Genomic DNA, 18,821 nt, shown 5'->3' on the forward strand with positions numbered 1-18,821 from the left:
TGTTTTTCCAACAGTTACCTAATTAAGGCTTTGTTGGGATGTGGTTTTGATTCTCTATGTCCAGAGAGAGAAAGAGCGAGGAAAGGAGAGAAAGAGAGAGACTGGTGTGGACAAAGGAGAAGGTGTGCTGGTGAATAATTCATAAACATTTTTCTCATTAATCATTACATTCACATGGAGGGGTGTGTGTGTGTGTGTGTGTGTGTGTGTGTGTGCGCATGCTTGTGTGCGTGTGTGTTTTGATGCACCAGGGGTCTGCGTGACCTTTCCTTGCTGTCTCTTAGCAGGTGTCTTCGTGTAATCTCCAAGCCCCACCACCGTAGCCCTCTGGATTCTTACCCAGGCCTTGCCTTCATCCCTCTGTCACTTCTGCACTCCAGCCCTCTATCACTCCCCCTGTCTGCTGCAAGGGAGGGAGTAATGATTTCCTTAACCTTTCTCTCTAGCTTATTAAGGCTCCTGTCGAAATGTTTAAATGCTTATGCTAATCAGGCTTTAGCTCGGTCCTGCAGTTTGTTCATCCCAAAACAATTATGGTTTGAAATAGTGTCTTTATCTGCCATCCCTCTGCTAGAGGGATGTGTATGAGTGGGAGGACAGATACACACACTGAGGAAAGGAAAGGGACTGAAAAGGGTTTTTTAAATTTTCAGCAAATGGGTTAACCGCTATATAATGCTTTTTATCTTCGGTCTTTTTATGTCACCGTACTCTCAGATTTAAGCCTGCACTCTGCATGAATGTTTAATGGAAAGAATGAGTAGCGATTTTATAATTGCAGTTTTAAAATTGATTGATAATTGATAAGTGAATAATTGGTTAATAGCAAAGTTTTTCCATTCTGAAGTGGCCATTCATTTATTAGCTTTTTAATATTTGTATTGTTGTTTTAGGGACCCTCATGTTGGGATGATGTCCTTCTTCCAAATAGGATTCATGGTGTGTGCCAGTCAGAAGACTGCGATGGACGAGTGGCGGTAAGAGTTGCACCATGACTGCCTTCAATGAATATAGACCTGCCTTCTCACTGTCACAAGTGGGGTCTTTATTTCAAATTCAAATAAAGGGTTTTCCATTGGCCATTGGTTAGTTGAAAGATTTGTGGTGCCTTTTTTGAGATCAGTGCCAACAGAAATGTCACTTTACTTGAGGACTGTATTGGCAGCACCCCAAGTGCTATGCATAATAGCAATAGTTTGGAACTAGTGCGAGTTCATTTCGAACCCCTTGCCATTAGTAATAATAGAGCAGTGGAGTGGTCCGCAATATGCGTTCGCTGTAAAAGCCTTTTATAAGAATGGTGATAGTGTGAAAGCTGCATAAAGGAGATTTCAGCATCATTAACAGGACGTCATGCTCATGTCCTGTCTACACATTTCAGAGAAGCTGGTTCAAACTTACAAAAATATATAAAAGTCCAAGTGGTGTTCGAACGGCCCTCACAAACGCATCATCGATGTGCTGAGCAGTTTCTTCGAAATGACACACATGTTGTAATGTCCTGTCTGCTCACATGAGCAGACAGGACAGGATCATTTTAATTTTTTTTTTTTTTAAAACATGTAACCTTTTTCTCAGTTTTGCGCTTTTTGACTTTATCTATTCATAGTCACAATTTGAAAAATGTTCTGTTGTGTAGGAGTTTTACTGGAAGTGTGCGGCTCATCCCACTTGTGATGACGACACATCGGCGGCACTGGATTTGATCATGACCAATGTGCACCACGTCCCCTGCATCGCCTGCACTGACGTCATGTGAGTGTGATATCATTTGTATAGGTTAAAAAAAAGGTCAATAGACGTTTGTGGGGGGACGGGGTATGGTTCAGTCCGATTTATCCCTATTTACAGTAATCCCCCGTTTAAACCAAAAACCATGATAAACAGACACCACCCCAAAAATGCTATTTTATGTACACTGTACTAACATTTTACTTTTTTTTACGTTTTATAATTAATAATTATATTTTTTTAATACATTTCATTATTTCAACATAAAACTCCATAAAACCAATTCCCTATAAGTTTTTTGGTCTGTGCTATCCACAAGAGACCGGGAGAATCAGTGAAACTAATTAGTTATGTGGTAATTTCGCAATAAACCGTGGGCGCGAGATCCGAACTGCGGTAAAAGTGGGGGATTACTGTATATTTATTTAGGGAGGTGGTAGCTCAGTGGATAAGTCATTAGAATTAGGATTGGAAGGTTACAAGTTCAAATCCCACCACCACCAAGCTGCCACTGCTGGCCCCTTGAGCAAGGCCCTCCTGCTCAGTTGTAATAAGGGCTCTGGATAAGGGCGTCTGCCAAATGCCATAAATGTAAATGTAAATCCCGACGCACTACGAATGGATGGAGTTTTATTCAATTGGAGATACTTTGTGCAGCTGGGGTTATTTTTTCACAACAGCCTAAAGCTCCATTAAGCTTCTGGGCAACTTAAGAACTTAAAGGATGGATTTGGACTGTAATCAATATCAACAGTCTACTACAATGGCTCAGGACCTCAGGTCGAGTTTAATCAACTATCAATGCACACCCGAACAGTGAACAGTAATAAATAGACATTCGGTGCCACCTGAATGAGGATGGGTTCCTTTTTGAGTCTGGTTTCTCTCAGGGTTTCTTCCCCATACCTTTTCAGGAAGATTTTCCTTGCCACAGTCACCACTGGCTCGCCTATTAGGATAAACTTAGAATCAATAGGAACAAACTTCAATAAAACATTATTTTATAACCACTGTATCTGTTTAAAGCTGCTGTGAGACAATGTCTATTTTTAAAAGTGCTCTTTAAATGAAAATGAATTGACTTTTGCAGGAATTGAGTCCTATAGCTCAATTCCTGCTAAAGTATTTTTGTTTTGTATTTAGGCTTTGGTTGTAAAAAAAAAAAAGAATATCCCATTATTTAAACATCGTGCAAGATCTGTTGTATTCGAGATCTGTTATACCTGTGTAAAGCTGCTTATAAGTATAACCCTCACAACCTTTCACGCAGAGAACACCATCCACACAGTGAAGCCTAGCTGGGGTGGCATCATGGTGTAGAAATGTATTTTATCAGCAGGAACTGGGGGACTGGTCAGGGTTGAGGGCAAGATGGTTGAAGTAAACTACAGGCAATCTTAGAAGAAAACTTGTTCTGGTCTGCTGAGTCTGCTGAGGTTCACTGTTAAATAGAACAGTGACCCAAAGTGTACTGCCGAATCTACACTTGAGGGGCTTTAAAGTAGTAGCCACACTGACAAAGCTTTGCCAAGAAAAATGGACCATAATATACTGTAGCGGTCACAGAGACAGAGGGCATTCAGCTGTTGGTTTTTAATGTTGGTTTTTACTATTGTATGCAGCATGGTTTATTAATTAACATCATTAATTATTATACATATTTTACAAATCAAAAAATGACAGATAGATAGATAGATAGATAGATAGATAGATAGATAGATAGATAGATAGATAGATAGATAGATAGATAGATAGATAGATAGATAGATAGATAGATAGATAGATAGATAGATAGATAGATAGAATTTGTCATTGCAAAGTACAGGTAGGCAGCAACGCATGTTTAAAATGCAGTTTAGCATCTAGTAGAGGTTAAAAAAAAAATTGCATTGTGCAAATGAACACAGTGCAGTTAAATATATAAATAAATGTATTACAAATAAATAGAAATTGTATGGGCAGGCAAAATCTGTTGAGCAAATAACAGTTAGAATATAAACCAATAAAGTAAAAACAGAATACAATGATTTGCAAATCACATAAACTCATTATAAGTTTAAATTGAAGAAATTTACCATTTTAGGGGGGAAAATTATTTTGAATTTGATGGCTGCAACATGTCTTGAAAAAAAGTTGGGACATGGCGATGTTTACAATTGGTGAAATGTCTAGACTGCAGGGAGGACAGTTTAGCACTCAGACCCTTTTACTAAAGCCATGCTGTAATAGAGGCCGTATGCAGTTAGCACTGAATAGGCAAGGCCTTTCCTGATGAAAGCATATAGTGCTCTAAAACCTGTATATACCTTTCAGCATTGAATAACATGGAGCCTTTCCAGCTATGCAAGCTACCTCTTCCACTAATGCACTCCCATACCATCAGAGATGAGGATTTTTGAACAGAGCACTGAAAACAAGCCAGATAGTCCCTCTCCTCTTTAGTCCATAGGTTTTGATGTCCATGGTTTCTAAAAAGAAATAGAAATTTTGATTTGTCTGATCACAGAACAATTTTCACTTTGCCTCAGTCCATTTAAATAAGCTTTGGCCCAGAGAAGGCAGCAGCATTTTAGTCATTTTCACATACTGTATGGCTGCTTCTTTGCATGATTAAGATTTAACCTGCAAGAATCTCTTGAACACGCAGTTATCCACATATTGATAAACCTCAGTGCATCTTGACTTATGAGAGTCTCTGTCTTGATTTTTAAACCCAATCGTGTTACTGAGCTGTTTTCAGTTAACCTAATTTGTTGCAAAATGTTTCTCTAGCTGTTTCTTTTTTTCAGGAACAATTAGCTTTCCAACATTTTGTTGCCCCGTCCCAACACTAAGACGTGTTGCAGCCATCAAATTCAAAATTACCTTATTTTTACATTAAAATGGTGCATTTCCTCAGTTTAAACATTTGATATTTGATATGTTTTTTTACTCTGATAAAAATATGATACAAATGAATAATAAATAAATAAAATATGGTTTTTATGAGACTTATTTACAAACTGTCCCAAACTGTTTTGCAATTGAGGATGTGAACGTGTGTGCATAAAAATAGGGGGAAAAGTATATGTGTAAGTTATATAAATATACTGTATATAAAATATTTAGATTATAGGTACAACAGTATGTGAGACAATACAATGTGTATCTACAGATAGTAAATTTACATTACATTTACATTTCAGGCTCTTTGCAGATGCCCTTATCCAGAGCTTTATACATTAATCTCAGTTATACAGCTGAACAATTGCAGGGTTAAGGGCCTTGTTTAAGGACCAAGCAGTGGTTGCTTGGTGTTGCTGGCGTTTGAACCCATCGACCATGACCATGACTTTCCAATCAGAAGTCACACATCTTATACACTGAGATACAGTCATCGTTTATAATTGACATTGAGATTGATGGAGATGCACATCCCTACTGCATGGACATCTACTGTGATGCTCAGAGGCAGGTAGTTGGGTGCAAATGATGAGCTAATGCATGGCTTTTTGTTTACACACCATAGAGCCGTCCTACCACACTGTGATTGAGTTAGTCGGGATACTTTCAATGATGCAGTGGCCAAATTATCTTCCTCAAGTTCCCTCAAGAAGTATAGAGAATAGGAAGTCATACTTCAATTACATTTTGTGATATTACAGCAGGTGGAATAGAGGGTGAATATTTATGCAAGGCATTGTATCCTAGCATCAAGTTTTTGAGATTAAAGTTAACACAGTTTAGCACAGTCACACAGAAGGCTTCACAAGGTCTCTTGATTTTTATGGCTACTCCATATGAAAACTACACCTTGAAAATTAAGCCACAACACAAGCGAGTGGTTAAAAATCACGGGTTTTGTAGCCATGACTTTATTACTACTAAGCAAACAGGTGATTAAGACAAACAGAATGACTGATGGTTAACCCTCCTCAGCGAGTAAAAAATTTTCCTCCCACCACTCCTATGTAGCTGCAATCACCCGGCTCGGTGCAGTGTGCGCTCGTGCTGAAGGTCAGCAGTTAGCTGTTAGTTCAGAACAGCTTTTGCCACCTTCTGGATGATGAAAAGAAGGCGCGATCTGGCACAATGCAGCCCAATCAGCGAGACTCGCCATTCAAATCAAGAACTGATTGAAGTGGTGCAGCAATTAGCTTCCCGAGTTGGCTTTTGTTTGGCCTTAGTCCTTTCGTTTCCTGCTTGGTCCTCCTCCTTTCTGAAGGGCAGAGGCAAGGACACAGGCGTGTTCTTTAAGAACTACCAGAAGAGAGCTCAATGCTAGCAGGCTGACTTAAGATCAAGTGTGTGTACTATTGAGGGTGAGATGAATAAACAGCAAGAGTTTTTCTGAGAAAATCATTGTAGAAGTCAACTATGTGTGAATTTGAAGCATTTTTTTTTTTTTGAGCATGTGGCATTTTTGAAATCTCAATTCTTGATTGGCAAAAACAAATATTATCCAAACAAATCAGCAAGACAGGGTGCCATTACTATTCCATATGTGGGTTAATGTAATAAGGATTTGCTTATGTATATTGCTCTGGCTTTGCACTCTTTATCTCTTATACATGCACCTGTATTTGCGAAGTTGGTATCAAAACCGGATCGCCCCTTCTGCTGCTGTCTTGAGCCCCATGCTGTCTTTAAACAAAGCGATTTCCGCACACAGTGCTTAGTTATTTGGGAAGCCTCAGGGGATGCAGCATCCAGAGCTAGTCCAAAGAAATTGAGTTCTGCCTCGTGGCACTGCAGATGAGTAAAATTCTAATACTACGACTATGCAAAGAAAAATACTAATACAATCAAAAGAGAAAGGGTGATAACTGTAGATTTAATTTGCATTATAGCGTGAGTTATAGTGGGACCTCATGTGGAACCACAACCTATTCATAAACTTCATTGTTTGAGTGCTTCAACTTAATTTGTCTAATGTCCATGTAACTCTACCTCTAATGCTCATTAAAATGCTCTTTCACTAGTCCAAATATAATTCACTGTATTACAAGTACAGTACAAATTTACCAAAACTGCCAGACACAGGAACAGTTTCTTTCTTCAAGCAATCAGCCTCATTAACAACTGACCATAATGATATTCCCTGCTTCATATCTATAAGTACTGCATTATTAAAACTGTCAGTCATCACATTATCTGTATGTTACACACACTATGGCTGCTATATATTGTACAAAGTTTTATAGTAAACTCTTTATCATACCTGATGCACAATACTGTCATTTACGCTACCATGCACTCACACTTTATGTACATTACTGATCTGTCATATAATCTGTATCCCTATTTAATACTCATACTGTCTATATTGTCTTATATAGTCTGTATTGTCTTGTCTTGTCTGTTTTGTATCGTCCAAGCTGAATGTATAGTTTTTTTTTATTTATGTCTGTACTTTGAGAGTCACTAAGAGCTGGAACCAAATTCCTTGTGTGTGTCAACACACTTGGCCAATTAACCTGATTCTGATGAGACCAAGATGCAACAGCCAATCAGCTTTGTGTTATTGCTGTGAATCTTGTGCGAGTTTAGTGATACTTGGCTTGAAAAAAATTTATTTAGGGCTTTGTTAAGGCCAGTTGCTAATAACATATTTATGTGTGTGTGTGTTTTTTGGTGTAGTGATTACAGTAGGTCTTAAAAAGGTCCTAAAAAGTCTTAAATGTAACTTGGTTAAACCTGCAGAAACCATGACGTGCACATGGTCAATGCTAGTGGATATAATCTGCTGTGTTCTTTCCTGCAGTAGTCCTGTTCTGGTGGCTCAGTGTGCCGAGCGTCATGTGATCTGTCTGGATTGTTTCCACGTGTACTGTGTGACCCGACTGAACGATCGACAGTTCATCCATGACCCTGCGGTGGGCTACTCACTCCCCTGTGCTGGTAGGCATGAGCAGGCATGCCTGTTCGTTTGTGTGTGTGTGTGTGTGTGTGTGTGTGTGTGTGTGTGTGTGTGTGTGTGTGTGTGTGTGTGTGTGTGTGTGTGTGTGTGTGTGTACCTGTGATTGATGATAGGAGCTTGGTGGCTGGCGTGAAGGGAGACACTATGATAGCATTGGATTTTCTCTCTCTGTCTCTTTCAGTCTCTTTCTCTCTCTCTCTCTCTCTCTCTCTCTCTCTCTCTCTCTCTCTCTCTCTCTCTCTCTCTGTGCAACATACACACGACTTAGTGTCGCTTTTCCACGTGTCTCTGTCTGCACTTTCTTTACTGCCATGCTATAATGGGGCTCCAGGGAGAAATGCTGACCTCCCATCAGCAAAAGAATTCTTTATCTGTCTCACCTCTTTGCCTCACACACACACAGACACACTCACACTCACACTCATTTGCTCTTACAGATTCCCACAAATTTGTGGGCCTTAAGCAAACGCAGCGTCTAGGGTAAAGCTGCAAGTGGTAGCGTTCAGTGCTTTCGATGCTGGATTCAAATAGGCCAGAACTAATCTGACATTGTATTTTTCTTATACTGCGACTCCGAAGGGAGTCCAGCTGCAGGTTTACAGATAAAGAAAATGAGTTTAATTCTCGCAATTTGTGGAAAAGACAGGCTTAAAGAGTGAAATTTGGGCATTTTTTACCTTGCTGATGAAGACATGTAGGCAACTAGTGCAACTTAAAAATAAAAATGTTTGAAATGCCCTATAAATTCAAATTATAAATTGTTGTCTTGTAAATTGTGATCGCCTGGATGCCCGGCCACATGTGCCGGGTGTCTCCATTGTCTTGGAAGTGGTCATGGATTCTCTTGGCGTGTACGCACTTCGCCTCTCTGATGGCACGGGACAGTTTTGCCCTTGCTGTCTTTAAGGCCGTCTTGTCCCCTTCTCTGAAGGCGGAGTCTCTGGATTTTGGCATTGCACGCACCTTAGCGGTCATCTATGGCTTCTGGTTGGAGCGTTTGGTAATGGTCTTGGAGATGGTCACTTCGCCAATGAACTTGCCAATGTAGCTGGTCACTGTTGACGTGTACTCCTTTAAGTTGGTTGTTTGCAGCTTCCCTAAACATGTTTACAGTCAGTGCATTCAAAGCAGTCCATGGATCCTGCTGGCCAGGTTCTCACCTGCTTTCAAGCTCATCTTGAACATCTGTTGAGTGGTCTGTATGCTGGGATCAGCATAACAGAGATGTTGTCTGAGTAGCCGAGGTGGGGGCTGGGCTTCTTCCCTGGTATGCGCCCAGGATGTTTGTGTAAAAAACATCCAGCGTGTTTTTTCCTCTGGTTGCAAAGTCCACATTCTGATGAAATTTGTGGAGCACAGTCCTAAAATTTGCATGGTTGAAAATATTGACAATAAATAATCTGTCAGGGTGTGTGTTTTGTAGTTTGCTTATGGTCCCGTAGAGTACACTAAGCACTTCCTTAGCATTAGCGCTAGGTGGAATGTACACTCCGAGCACAATAGTGGTGGTGAATTCCCAGGGTAAATAAATAGGTTACATCTCACAACCATAAATTCCAACAGCGATGAGCAGTAGGTGGAAACTAGGTCAGGGTTCCTACACACGATTGCATGTTGATGTAAACACACAGACCACCGCTGCGAATCTTACCGCACAGAGCTGCATTTCTGTTGGCACGAAGCATCCAGAACTCTGTCGCTCAGCCACGTCTCAGTAAACACAAAGACACAGCAGTGTCTGTACTCACGGCAAGTAGCTTGGTGTCTGATGTAGTCCAATTTATTGTCCAGGGAGTAGACATTTGCTAGCAGGATAGATAGTAGAGCAGGGGTAGCATTTAGCCTAGCACTAGCCCCCTCTGGCTTTCAGCGCTTACATTTACATTTGCGGCATTTAGCAGGCAGCCTTATCCAGAGCGTTGTACAAAAGTGCTTTGAGTCTCTAGCAAGGAATTAATCTACACTGGTACACAAGATTAGAAAATCTTGAATTCAAAAAAGCAAACTTGGAAAGTGCTTATTTAAGTGTTTCAGGAAGAGGTAGGTCTTCAACCGTCGCTTGAAGATAGCCAGGGACTTCGCTGTACGGACATCTAGGAGAAGTTCATTCCACCACCTCGGTGCCAGAAAAGAGAAGAGCCTTTAAGTATACTTACCTCTCATTCCGAGAGAAGATGGTACCAGTCGAGCAGTCCTGGTGGATATCAGACAGCATGGTGCAGTGCGAGATGTGATGAGGTCTCTGAGTAGGCCTTGTAGGCAAGCATCAGTGTTTTGAATCTGATGCGTGCAACTACTGGAAGCCAGTAAAGGGAGCGCAGCAGTGGGGTGGTGTGGGAGAACTTGGGCAGATTGAACACAAGTCGTGCAGCTGCGTTTTCATTTGCAGTGGAGGAATAGTGTTCAGAGGAAGACCTGCCAGCAGAGAGTTGCAGTAGTCCAAGAGACTGAACAAGCAACCGGGCAGCCTGTGTGGGCAGAAATAGTTTAATCCTTCGGATGTTGTAGAGAAGAAATCGACAGAAACGAGCCACATTAGCGACATGTTAGAAGAAGGACAGTTCATTGTCCATAGTTACCCCAAGGTTACGAGCAGTGGCTGAAGGGAAGAGCAGAGATCTTGACCTGGAGATGAATCACCTGGGATGACCAGCAGTTTTGATTTGCTGGGGTTGAGTTTTAGTTGATGAGCACTCATCTATTAAGATATGTCTGTCAAGCATGCCGAGATCCGAGCGGAGGCTGTGGTATCTGATGGAGGGAAAGAAAAGATGAGTTAAGTGTCCTCTGCATAGCAGTGATAAGAAAACCCATGTGAGGATATGACTTCACCAGTGGAGTAGGTATGGAGGGAGAAAAGGAAGGGACCAAGTACTGAGCCTTGTGGAAGACTAGTGGTAAATCTGCACGGGGCAGATGTGGATCCCCTACATGTTACCTGGTATGAGCAACCTTCCAGGTAGGAAGCAAACCATTCCCATGCTGATCAGCAGATACCGAGGCACTTGAGGGTAGACAAGAGAGTCTTGTGGTTGACTGTGTCAGATGATGCTAAAAGATCCAGGAAGATAAGTACAGTTGACAGCTTGGCTGATCGAGCAAGCATGCAGTTTCTCTGAGACAGTCAAAAGGGCCGTCTCTGTGGAATGTGCCGCTTTGAGCCCAGACTGGTTCGGATCATGGAGGTTATTCTGTGAGAGATAAACAGACAGTTGGTTAAAAACAGTGCGTTCCAGAGATTTAGAAAGAAAGAAAGAAAGAGAAAGAAAGAAAGAAAGAAAGAAAGAAAGAAAGAAAGAAAGAAAGAAAGAAAGAAAGAAAGAAAGTGATACCGGTCTGTAGATGTTGATGTCTGATGGGTTCATAGCAGGTTTCTTTAAGATGGGAATGACCCTTGCTTGCTTGAAGGTAGTTGGCACATAGCCAGATTTTAAGGACCCATTGATGATTGTGGAGATGAAGGGCAGGAGATCTTGTGTGATGGTCTGAAGCATAGTTGAAGAGATTGGATCCAGAGGACAGGTGGTGGGATTGCAAGATTGGATGACTTGCAGTATCTCATCTACTGTTGAGGTTAAGAAGCTTGTCAACAAAGGAGTAGGGGATTCCTGGCTGTGTTGTGTAGTCATTGTTGGGGAGGAAGCGAAGGTCTGGCAGATTTCCTTAATCTTTTCATCATAGACGGAGGCAAAGTCATTAGCAGTCAGGGAGGATGGGGCAGGTGTGGCAGGGGGGTTAAGTAGTAAAGAGAAGATGTTACGGAGTTTACGAGGATCTTGTGCAGAGGCCTTGAGCTTTTCCTTGTAGAAGGCAGTTTTAGCAGAAGTCACATCCGAAGAAAATTTGGTCAGGGGTGCGCGGTAAGATGCGAGGTCTATATCTAGTTGTGATTTTTTTCCACTTCCTCTCTGCTGATCTGAGTTCTCGTTGATTGCTGCGCAAAATTTCTGACAGCCAGGGTGTGGGACAAGAAGTCTTCTTGGGATTTGTAGTCAAGAGGCAAAGGTGATCCATGGTTGAGGAAAGGAAGGAGTCAGTAGCAAAGTCTGAGGGTAGAGAGGAAAAGGAGTCAGGGTCAGGAAGAGATGAAGAGTACAGAAAGCTACAGAGGAGGGAGAGATGGAGTGAAGGTAAGGACGGATAAGAGGAAGAGAATTAGGAAGGAGTGGTTGAAAAGGAAACCAGGTGATCAGAAATTGGAAGTGGAGTGGCAGTCATGTCTGTAGCTGGGGTAGGGTGGGTGAAAACCAGGTCCAGGACATTTCCTTCCTTGTGTGTTGGAGGGCAGCTGTTAAATGTCATTCATGTTGCTTAAAGGTATTGCTTAAACTAATCAGATTTCCACTTGTTTACTCTGAGACCTCCTTGAAAGCTTCCAAAGACATCATTGCATCTGTAGGCAAACTCAAATAATACCGATCGTTGGACGAGACACCTGTCATTCAAGATATACAGAAAATGAAATCTTATACCTTTGTTTCTTGTACATGTGTAAAGTTCTCCGTTTACTTTAAACTATTTTTAATTTGGATAAGTGCACCTCTAAATATAAGAAAATAACAGAAGTAAAGATTGGCAAGCAAGGAGAAACTGTTGTACTTCCTGTATATTTTGAATGACAGGTGTCTTGTCCAATGATCGGTAATTGTTCCATTTGCAAACTATACCTACCTTTTTCGGTTTGTCTGAATTATTGCACGAAAACACAATAACAAATCCGAAAACACAACGACAAGTCAGACAAACCGAAAACTTACCGATAATTGGACAAGACACCGGTCATTCAAGATTTGTTCATTTGTTTTTGCATTTGTTATTTTGTTTTCGGATTTGTTAGTGTTTTCCGATTTGTTCATTTGTTTTCCGATTTGTTCATTTGTTTTGCACTTCTCAGCCCCCGTACCTTATTTATCACATTGCTATTTATTTATTGTAAATATGCCACTTATACACTACTGGTTAGATGCTAACTGTATTTCATTGGCTCTGTAACTGTACCTTGCACCATGACTAATTTAAAACTAATCTAATCCAATCTAAATGCCGCAAATGTAAATAAGTGACCCTGAATAGTGTGATTATATGTAATTCCCTTCTGTATAGTATACGTTCAAAAAGTGCAACTGTGCAATCAGGAAATGTGTATATTTTTTGTGTATTGCGTCTTTTTTATTGAATTATTAACTGTTCACTGATGGAGACTTGAGTTCAGAATTACCGCAATTCATTCTTCATTCTAATTCATCTTTATGGATTCTAAATAGCAACATCCTCAGTGATCTCATGTCTGTTGTTTGCTGTATGGTACAAACATTTTTAGCCCGAGCATGTTTCTGAATAAGTTCAGCGAGTGAAACCAAATTTCATAGAGCAAAGCAGCACAATTATAACCACCACAGTACTGCAAAACACTTTAACCCACCAACATCAGGACAATTAATTTGAAATCATCATACATTCACTGCTGCATGTGATTCGCCTTTCAGGGTTTAAAAAAAACATCATATCCATTATGCAAATAATAAAAAACGAGTCCAAATCCCATCACCCATTTGAAAAAAATGGCCATTCATTTAGGGTGCAGAGCTCATAGACATTATTTCAGTTTATTTTTTTCTATTATATTTTTTGTATGGTTTAAGTATAACTTTGCGATTTGCAACCCATTAATGCACTCTGCATTGATTACAGCTCATTCTTATGTAACTATTGTGCTGGCTCTCCCCCCTACCCTACGTGTGTAAGTGTTGCAGGCCGGAGAGTGACGTCGTACGATTAAGGCCATCTATCACTGTTTTTTTGTGGCTGTGGATTGCAGATTGCTCGAAAAAGGTCACGCTCCAGCCTGAAATGCCATTTCTACTTTTAAACAAGTTTTAACAGTTTAAACCGAAGCGCTTGTCCAAAGGCACGGATGAAAGGAGAGCAGCGGAGGTTGTCAGCTACGTTTGGTGAATATGAAATACAGATCGGATGGCGCTGATAAACACACAGGTAGGAGCTAAAGAAGTCATTCTCTCAGCAGAGAAGGAATGGGGGAAAAATCTACCCTTAGCCTTCTTTTTTTAACAGGGCTTTAAGACACCGGTTTATTGCAAGCATGTCTTCAAAGCCTCTGGCTAACATTTACACCAAACCTGATGCTTTCAGATCATAGGCATAGGTTTGGGCCATGTGTCCTGTCCAAGTTACAGAATGAATACTTAAAATATACACTGTATGGGGAAGAGTTTGTGGACAAATGACTGTAAGATTTGTATGTGCTTTTTAAACATCCTATTCCACATTTACTACCCATTTGCTGTTATAATAACTAAAGGTCAGCTGATGTGGGTTTTTCTCTGCGCATTGCCGATATTTAGAAATCAGGGCAGCGATTGCCAACATAATGAAGATTTTATTTGGGCCAATGTGTTTGACTGATTTTTTTCTTTCCCCCTTAACAGTTAGAATGATAATTTATTGAACAACACAAGGCTTTCCAATCAGTGCACTTGTTAGCAGGTATTGCTACCCATGACTACATGAAGCCTACTGTAAACTACAGCTCTACTCTCATTCTTTCTCCAAAAACTTTTATTCTCATTCTCACTTCAAATGTAGCATCATATTTAACCAATAAAATATATACAGAAAGGCTAGATTAAGAACCAAGGATAAGAACTTTGGGAAGTTAGTTCTCTTTAAAAAGTGGTGGAATAGCAATCTGTTTGCCACAAGTGGCAGCATCACATGTTGTACAGCAACGCTTAGCAAATGCACCTGCCTATTCATCGAGCTAGCAAAATTGGCCAATGCCAATTAATAAAAAATGCAAAGCATCTGCTCGATTAATCAATTGGTTGTCCTCTAATAGTAACCTCCACTCCTCTAGAAAGATGTTATACAGTAAAACCCAGTGCACTGAACAACGAGAGCGACCGAGCGACACGAGATGAACTAAGCGACTGAGGCTACCCTCGGCTGAAAGTGGGGAACCGGCAGCGTGGGTTTGCTCGTGCCCTGCAAATTTGTTTGCAAAATAGGGTCAAATTTTGCGAACAAGGTCGGTTGTATCTTTGTTTGCTCGTACTATTAGTTGCTTGTACAATAGGGTTTTACTGTACTAGATTTAAGTGTTGTTGTGAAGATTTCTTATCTTCATGGAGCTGGCTTTGTTCATATTGTCATGCTACAAGTTTAGGTCTCGTAGTTAAAGTATAAATTTAATGCTATTACAGACATTATGTTGTTGCTACAAAACTCTTTTCCCCAATTGTGTGCCTTTAACTATGTAGTAACAGTATATGGAAGGAACCATTTATGGCCGGAAAGTCAGGTGTTCCATATAGTGTACTTTTTCTGTTCGCTATTGGTTGTTAGTTTTGGAGTTTGAAAAATGTATCTCAAATTAATCTATGGGAAAAGCCTCAGTTAAATTTTACATGGGCAAGTTTTAGGAACCTCAAAACAGCTGACCCTAGATACATGAGACTACCTGCAGCATCAGCTCACTGAGACCAGAGCTAATAATTCTTTATGCAAGTGTTAATACTATTATATAGTCATAAAGAAGTGATGTATCAAACTTGTTAAAAGTAACTTTATTCGAAAGGTTAGGTACAACTGTATTAAAAATGAAAAAGAAATAAATTTAGTCAGTGGTGAAATAGTTGCAAAGAGGTACGATAAAAGAAACACTACTCTTTCATGCGTGAATTTTGAGAACGAAGATTCCCGTCCTGTCTTGCTCAAATGTTCCCTGACGACTTAGTAATGTTTTATGAAGAGGTTTTCATCTGATATTTCTGTTTCCTCAATGTTTTACAATCAGAGTCATTAGCTATTCTTCTTCTTCTTCTTCTTCTTCTTCTTCTTCTTCTTTCGACTTCTCCTATTAGTAGTTGCCACAGCGGATCATCCGTCTCCATACCCTAATGTCCTCTACATCTGCCTCTTTCAAACCAACTACTAGCATGTCTTCCCTCACCACATCTATAAACCTCCTCTTTGGTCTTCCTCTTTTCCTCCTTCCTAGTGGCTCCATCCTTAGCATTCTCCTACTGATATACCCCATGTCCCCCCTCTGCACATGCCCAAACCATCTCAATCTCACCTCCCTCACCTTGTCTCCAAAACGTCCTACATGCACTGTCTCTCTAATAAAGTCATTTCTAATCTTGTCCATCCTCGTCACTCCCAACAAAACCTCAACATCTTCACTTCACTCCTGCCACTGTTCTCCACCCACTCCACCCTGCCTGCACTCTTTTCTTCACTTCTCTAACACACTCTCCATTACTTTGCACTGTTGATCCCAGGTACCTGAACTCCTTCACCTTCTCCACCTTTTCTCCCTGTAACCGCACCACTCCACTGCCCTCCCTCTCATTCACACACATGTACCCTGCTGACTGTCATTCCCCTTCTCTCCAGTGCGTACCTCCACTTCTCCAGGCTCTTCTCAACCTGCTTCCTACTCTCACCACAAATAACAATATCATCTGCAAACATCATAGTCCAGGGAGACTCCTGTCTGACCTCTTCCATTAAACTGTCCATCACTACTGCAAACAGGAAAGGGCTCAGAGCCGATCCTTTATGCAGTCCAACCTTTACCTTGAACCAGTCTGTCGTACCTACTGCACACTTCACTGCTGTTACACTGTCCTCATACATGTCCAGCACCACCCTCACATACTTCTCTGACACACCTGAATCCTCATACCATACCACAACTCCTCTCGGCTCTCTGTAGTACGCTTTCTCTAAATCCACAAACACACAATGCAACTCCTTCTAACCTTCTCTATACTTCTCCATCAACATCCTCAAAGCAAATAATGCTGTGGTGCTTTACCTCGGCATGAAACCATACTGTTGCTCACAGATGGTCACCTCTTCTCTCAGCCTGGCTTCCACTACTCTTTCCCATAACTTCATGGTGTGACTGATCAACTTTATTCCCCTGTAGTTACTGCAGGTCTGCACATCTCCCTTATTCTTAGAGATCGGCACCAGCACACTCCTTCTCCATTCCTCAGGCATCCTCTCACCTTCCAAAATCTTGTTAAACAATCTTGTTAAAAACTCCACTGCCATCTCTCCTAAACATCTCCATGCTTCTACCGGCATATCATCTGGTCCAATCGACTTTCCACTCTTCATTCTCCTAATCACTGCTCTCACTTCCTCCTTACTAATTCTATCCACTTTCTGCTTTACCAACTCCACATCATCCAACCTTCTCTCTCTCATTTTCCTCATTCATCAGCTGCTCAAAATACTCCCTCCATCTTCTCAACACACTCTCCTCACTAGTCAACACATTTCCATCTCCATCCTTTATCGCTCTAACTTGCAGCACATCCTTCCACGTCCGTCCTTTTCTCCTTCCTTCGTGTCCAACCTCTCATACAGCTCCTCATATGCCCTTTCCTTTTGCCACATCCCTCTTTACCTGCTGCTGCATCTCCTTGTACTCCTGTCAACTTTTCTCATCACTCTGTCGATCCCAATTTTGTTTTGCCTCTTTCTCCTTATGCTCTTCTGCACTTCCTTGTTCCACCACCACGTCTCCTTGTCTTGCTTTCTATTTCCAGATATCACACCAAGTACTTTTCTAGCTGTCTCCCTAATCACTTCTGCAGTAGTTGCCCAATCATCCAGCACCTCTTCACCACCACAGAGCCCCTGTCTGACCTCTTTCCTAAATTTCATCCTACAGTCTTCCTCCTAGTTTCAACCATCTTATTCTTCTTTCAGTCCTCACTCTCCTTTTTTTCTTCTTCACCTCCAAAACCATCCTACAGACCACCATCCGATGCTGTCTAGCTACACTGTCCCCCGCCAACACCTTACAGTCTCCAATCTCCTTCAGGTTGCATCTCCTACATAGAACATTGTCCACCTGTGTGCACCTTCCTCTACTCTTATACGTAATCACAGTCTTGAGCTATGAAAGGGCCAATCCTAAATGGATTGCTTTTGGTCATGTTATGCACTATAAAGGCTGTTGAAGTGATTTTGTCTTATATAGTTTAATTATGTAAGGATGAGGATCCAGCAGATATTGTCTGTTTAAAAAATGCCTGTATAAAATGTATTAATTCCAGCTTACATACATTTAAATATGGCACTGTTTTAAAATGTAAGCCCTGTTTGATCTGTCCTTTTCAACTGTAATTGCTGTTATGAAGAAATAGCAGTGTCAAAAACTGAAAAAACGCTATCGATTTACAAAGTCAGTTCTAAACTGTCTGTGGAAGCAACATTAGCATAAAAGCTGTGCATCAAGAGCTCCATGACCTGCATTTTTATTTGGCATACATTTAATTAGGTTTCAGGTTCTAGGTTTGGTCTAAAAACATCTGCTAATACCACTGGTTCATGTTCCCTGTGAGTCATACCAGGGAGGTTGATAGGAATGCTGAAAGTCTAGTGCAATAAAATTTCTAGATTAATGCTGCACAGTAAAAATACTGAAGTCCTTCCCTTTGAGTGAAGCACTGCAGCGACTAACAAAATACCATTTTCTTCACTTTCTTTCCTTTCTTTTTATTTTTTTTTTTATCCAGGCCTCCCTATCCAGTATGTGCTGTGGATGTGTGCAGGTTTCTATGCTGTACAGTGTCACAAACAGCAGCGCTGTTCCCTTAATCTTTTCCGCAAAGGAATTAATTAACGTCTTCGTTCATAACACGCTCACATTCAAAACGCACTCCCTTTGACAACATCCCACAGAGATCCCGTTCTCGGTTTTTAGAAAGCATTTTCGTAAATGACTCAGAGTATGGTCGACTGCATGCTGTTGCGCTTGGCACGTTTATCACACGTCTGATATGTGCAGGCTTGCACGTTTTTAGGACTGAACCAGCCATTGGTTGGCCATTGGAGTACTAGATAAGGTGGAATTGCTTCCTCACCTGTTGAAATCAGCGACACCTGTTGAAATCAGTCTGACATTTTATCAGTGCTGAAAAAAAATATACTTAAATGCTGTCTCTTCAGGATCCCAGCTAGCAGGTGTGGCGGAAATAGCTTCTTAACCACAAATGAATAGCTGCAGTCAGTTTAGTCAGTGGTTATTAATGCTCATCTAGCTAAAGCTGATTAATGCTCTCATGGGCGCACACATTCTGTTTACTGAGATTATCAGTAAATACTGTCTGTGGTCCTAATTAATATTTCAGCAAGTACCTGCATCTTTTAG

The 18,821-nt window shown here is 40.9% G+C and overlaps 1 protein-coding gene across 1 annotated transcript in view; it reads left to right on the forward strand.

Annotated features, from left to right (window-relative positions):
• prkn (parkin RBR E3 ubiquitin protein ligase) overlaps window positions 1-18,821 on the forward strand; it is a 162,550-nt gene that overhangs the window by 83,064 nt on the left and 60,665 nt on the right. The window contains 3 exon segments of the mRNA XM_083540027.1: window positions 894-977; window positions 1,640-1,755; window positions 7,475-7,611. Coding sequence (XP_083396153.1) covers window positions 894-977; window positions 1,640-1,755; window positions 7,475-7,611 — 337 coding nt within the window.

Source organism: Silurus aristotelis (genome assembly GCF_946808225.1).
Source record: "Silurus aristotelis genome assembly, chromosome: 4".
Taxonomy (NCBI): domain Eukaryota; kingdom Metazoa; phylum Chordata; class Actinopteri; order Siluriformes; family Siluridae; genus Silurus; species Silurus aristotelis.